The following is a 3,193-nucleotide window of genomic DNA, read 5'->3' on the forward strand; positions in this document are numbered from 1 at the left end:
TTTTAAGGTACTTTCCTATAATCCCTAGGTTGAAACGGATGTTCATGTCTAAAAGAATTTCAAAGGAGTTAAGATGGCATCACGACAATAAAAGTTGCGATGGAAAAATATGTCACCCAGTGGATTCAGCAGCATGGGAGCTAGTCAATGATAAATGGCCATCATTTTCAAATGAATAGAGAAATATTAGACTTGGCCTTTCCACAAATGGATTTAACACATTTAGTAATTTGAGTTCTAAGTATAGTGTTTGGCCTGTATTGTTGGTCATGTACAACTTACCCCCATGGTTATGCATGAAACAGGGGACTATTTTATTATCAATGTTAATTCCAGGACCTAAACAACCTGGGAATGATATTGATATATACTTAGAACCTCTCATAGAGGACTTGAAATTATTATGGAATGAAGGAGTTGATGCTCATGATGCATTGGACAATACAAATTTCAAGCTACGGGCTATTTTGATGTGGACAATCCAAGATTTTCCAGCGTACAGGAACCTTGCTATTTGTAAAAATAAGGGACGTTTCAGTTGTCCCTTATGTGGTTATGGTACTCATTCAGAGTGGCTAAAACATAGCGAGAAGTTTTCATATCGAGGTCATCGGAAATTTCTTCAAGAAAACCATCCATTTCGGAGTAAAAGAAGTTGGTTTGATGGAGAAGAAGAGCATGGAAATCCGTCAAGAATCATGAATGGGACTACAATTGCTGAACACCTTAAAGATTTTGTGAGTGTTTGGGGAAAATCCACTTCAAAGAAAAGGAAACATGATGATTCAAAAGAAATGTGGAAAAAGCGATCCATGTTTTTTCATTTACCTTAATGGAAGGTTAGCACATTCTTACTATTCCTATAAAAGATATTTGTGTAAATTATTGTCTTTGGAGGAATTTCATTAGTAATTTCTTTACTTTTTTTAGGAATTGTATGTTCGTCACACTTTGGATGTGATGCACATAGAGAAAAATGTTTGTGAAAGCATCTATAATACATTGCTAGATGTTGCTGGAAAAAGTAAAGATGGACTAAAAGCTTGCTTGGATTTGCAACATATGGGTATTAGGAGTGCATTACACCCACAAGAAAAGGGGACTAGAACCTATCTTCCTACAACTTTACACACACTATCAAAGCTTGAGAAAGAATTATTTTTTAAAAGGTTGTTCTCATTGAAAGTACCTGATGGATATAGCTCAAATATTCGAAATTGTGTTTCAATTGAACAATGCAAGCTCATGGGCCTTAAGTCACATGATTGCCACATTTTGATGCAACAATTACTACTGGTGGCTATAAAAGGATCGATGCCAATGGGTCCAAGAGATGCTATAATAAGATTATGCATGTTCTTTAATCGAATATGTCAACGTGTACTTGATAGAGAAAGCATAATGGCATTAGAAAATGATGTTATTGAAACTTTATTCTTACTAGAGAGATTCTTTCCACCATCATTTTTTGATGTCATGATTCACTTAGTGGTTCATGTCGGACGAGAAACACGACTATGTGGACCAATCCAATTTCGATGGATGTATACATTTGAGAGGTGAATAACTAAAACTTAAATGTTTTGTTTATTCTTATTAGTTTACGTGGACATTATATTAATGATGAGAAATTGTGTGATTAATAGACACATGAAGTCATTGAAAGATTATGTCAAAAATCGAGCAAGGCCTGAAGGTTGTATTGCGGAGTGTTATCTTGCAGATGAGTGTGTGAGCTTTTGTAATGAATTCACTGACCATTCAATTGAACTAAAAACAAAAGAAGGTCAAAATGAAGAGTGGTCAAATGATGTGATACTTGAAGGTCGTCCAATTTCTAGGAGGAAATAAATTATATTGAAAGATGAGTTGTTAGAAATTGCACATCGATACATTATGTTAAATACATATGTTGTGGAGCCTTTTCTAGAGTAAGTGTGTGATATTAGAAATTATTATTTTTTATATTAAAAATGTAGTAATACTAACTCATTGGTCCTATAAATTAGGATTCACTTGGATGAGTTTAAAAAAACAAACAAAATATATGAGAGAAATAGTGGATTACTTTGGAAGAAACATATACAAACTTTTTAGATACATGAAGGAAAAGGTAAATTATTTGCAAACTAACTGGTTCATATCAATTGTTTTAAATATCATTCAAAAAATTAACAATGTCATACTATTATTTTTATAGGTTCCTATGCATTCCTCAAGTTGTGATGAAACTGATTTGTTGAAATGGCTAGCATATGGACCCAGAAAACATGCTGCTTCTTACACTGGATATATTATCAATGGTCAAAGATTCCATATACATGACATTGAGAAGTCCACACAGAATAGTGGTGTCTGAATTGAAACAACAACTATGTGTAGATCTAGTGCCAAAGATGTATCTCAAGTTCCTAATTTAGTTTCATACTATGGGATTATATGGGAGATAATCTTGTTAGATTACTACATAGTTCAGATTCCAATTTTTGAATGTGATTGGAAAAATGTCCCTAACGGTGTTAGGGTGGAGGATAGTCTTACTTTAGTTAATCTACACCAAAGTCAATGGTCTGCTGGTAGAGACCCTTTTATTTTAGCCTAACAAGCTAAACATGTCTTCTACTTAAGAGAACATGATTCTTCCAATCGGTATGTGGTGATTAAGGCACCCCCTATAGGTTTTTATGACATGGAAAATTATGATGAGCAAGAATTGATGCCTATAATGTCTGAAGTTACTGAATCTAGGTTATATAATGTAGTGGAAGATGATCAATATGTTAGAGATGACTATGAGGGTATATTAGTTTGATTATTGTTGTGTTTTTTGTAAATTGTAGAAGATGTTGCACTTGACATTTAAAGTTGTAATCAATGGAAATTTCAGTTTATACTCCAGCTCATCAATTGGTTGTTTCCGAGTTATTTTTTTTGTTGCCAAGAATGATAGTGTTTATTTTTGTCATACACTTAGAATTTTTATTTCTTTGCTGCCAAGAATGACTGTTTATTTCTTTTTTTCTGACTTTTATTATAAGTTTTTTTTTGTGATAATTGATAATATGTTGCTGTTATATATGATGATCTTTTGTGACTCATCAAAATTCATACTAATTATAGAAACAGTTGATCAGAAACTAGTAAAAGAATTTGCCAAGTACAAGATATGCCACCTCCATCTACAAAAGGAAAG

The 3,193-nt window shown here is 33.0% G+C and overlaps 1 protein-coding gene across 1 annotated transcript; it reads left to right on the forward strand.

Annotated features, from left to right (window-relative positions):
* Nucleotides 1-470: 470 nt before the first annotated feature.
* LOC133815665 (uncharacterized) lies at nucleotides 471-2,359 on the forward strand. The gene is made up of 4 exons (XM_062248479.1): nucleotides 471-737; nucleotides 931-1,559; nucleotides 1,647-1,812; nucleotides 2,201-2,359. The coding sequence occupies exons 1-4, from the start codon at nucleotides 471-473 to the stop codon at nucleotides 2,357-2,359; spliced, it is 1,221 nt and encodes a 406-aa protein (XP_062104463.1).
* The last annotated feature ends 834 nt before the right edge of the window (nucleotides 2,360-3,193 follow it).

Source organism: Humulus lupulus, chromosome 1, assembly GCF_963169125.1.
Source record: "Humulus lupulus chromosome 1, drHumLupu1.1, whole genome shotgun sequence".
Taxonomy (NCBI): Eukaryota; Viridiplantae; Streptophyta; class Magnoliopsida; order Rosales; family Cannabaceae; genus Humulus; species Humulus lupulus.

Excerpts from the sequence above, each read along its gene's own strand:
- LOC133815665 (XM_062248479.1), top strand. The coding sequence starts at position 471 with ATGTGGACAATCCAAGATTTTCCAGCGTACAGGAACCTTGCTATTTGT. Across the intron at positions 1,560-1,646 it reads TGGATGTATACATTTGAGAG|ACACATGAAGTCATTGAAAG; the intron begins GTGAATAACTAA and ends TGTGATTAATAG. Across the intron at positions 1,813-2,200 it reads ATGAAGAGTGGTCAAATGAT|GTTCCTATGCATTCCTCAAG; the intron begins GTGATACTTGAA and ends TTATTTTTATAG.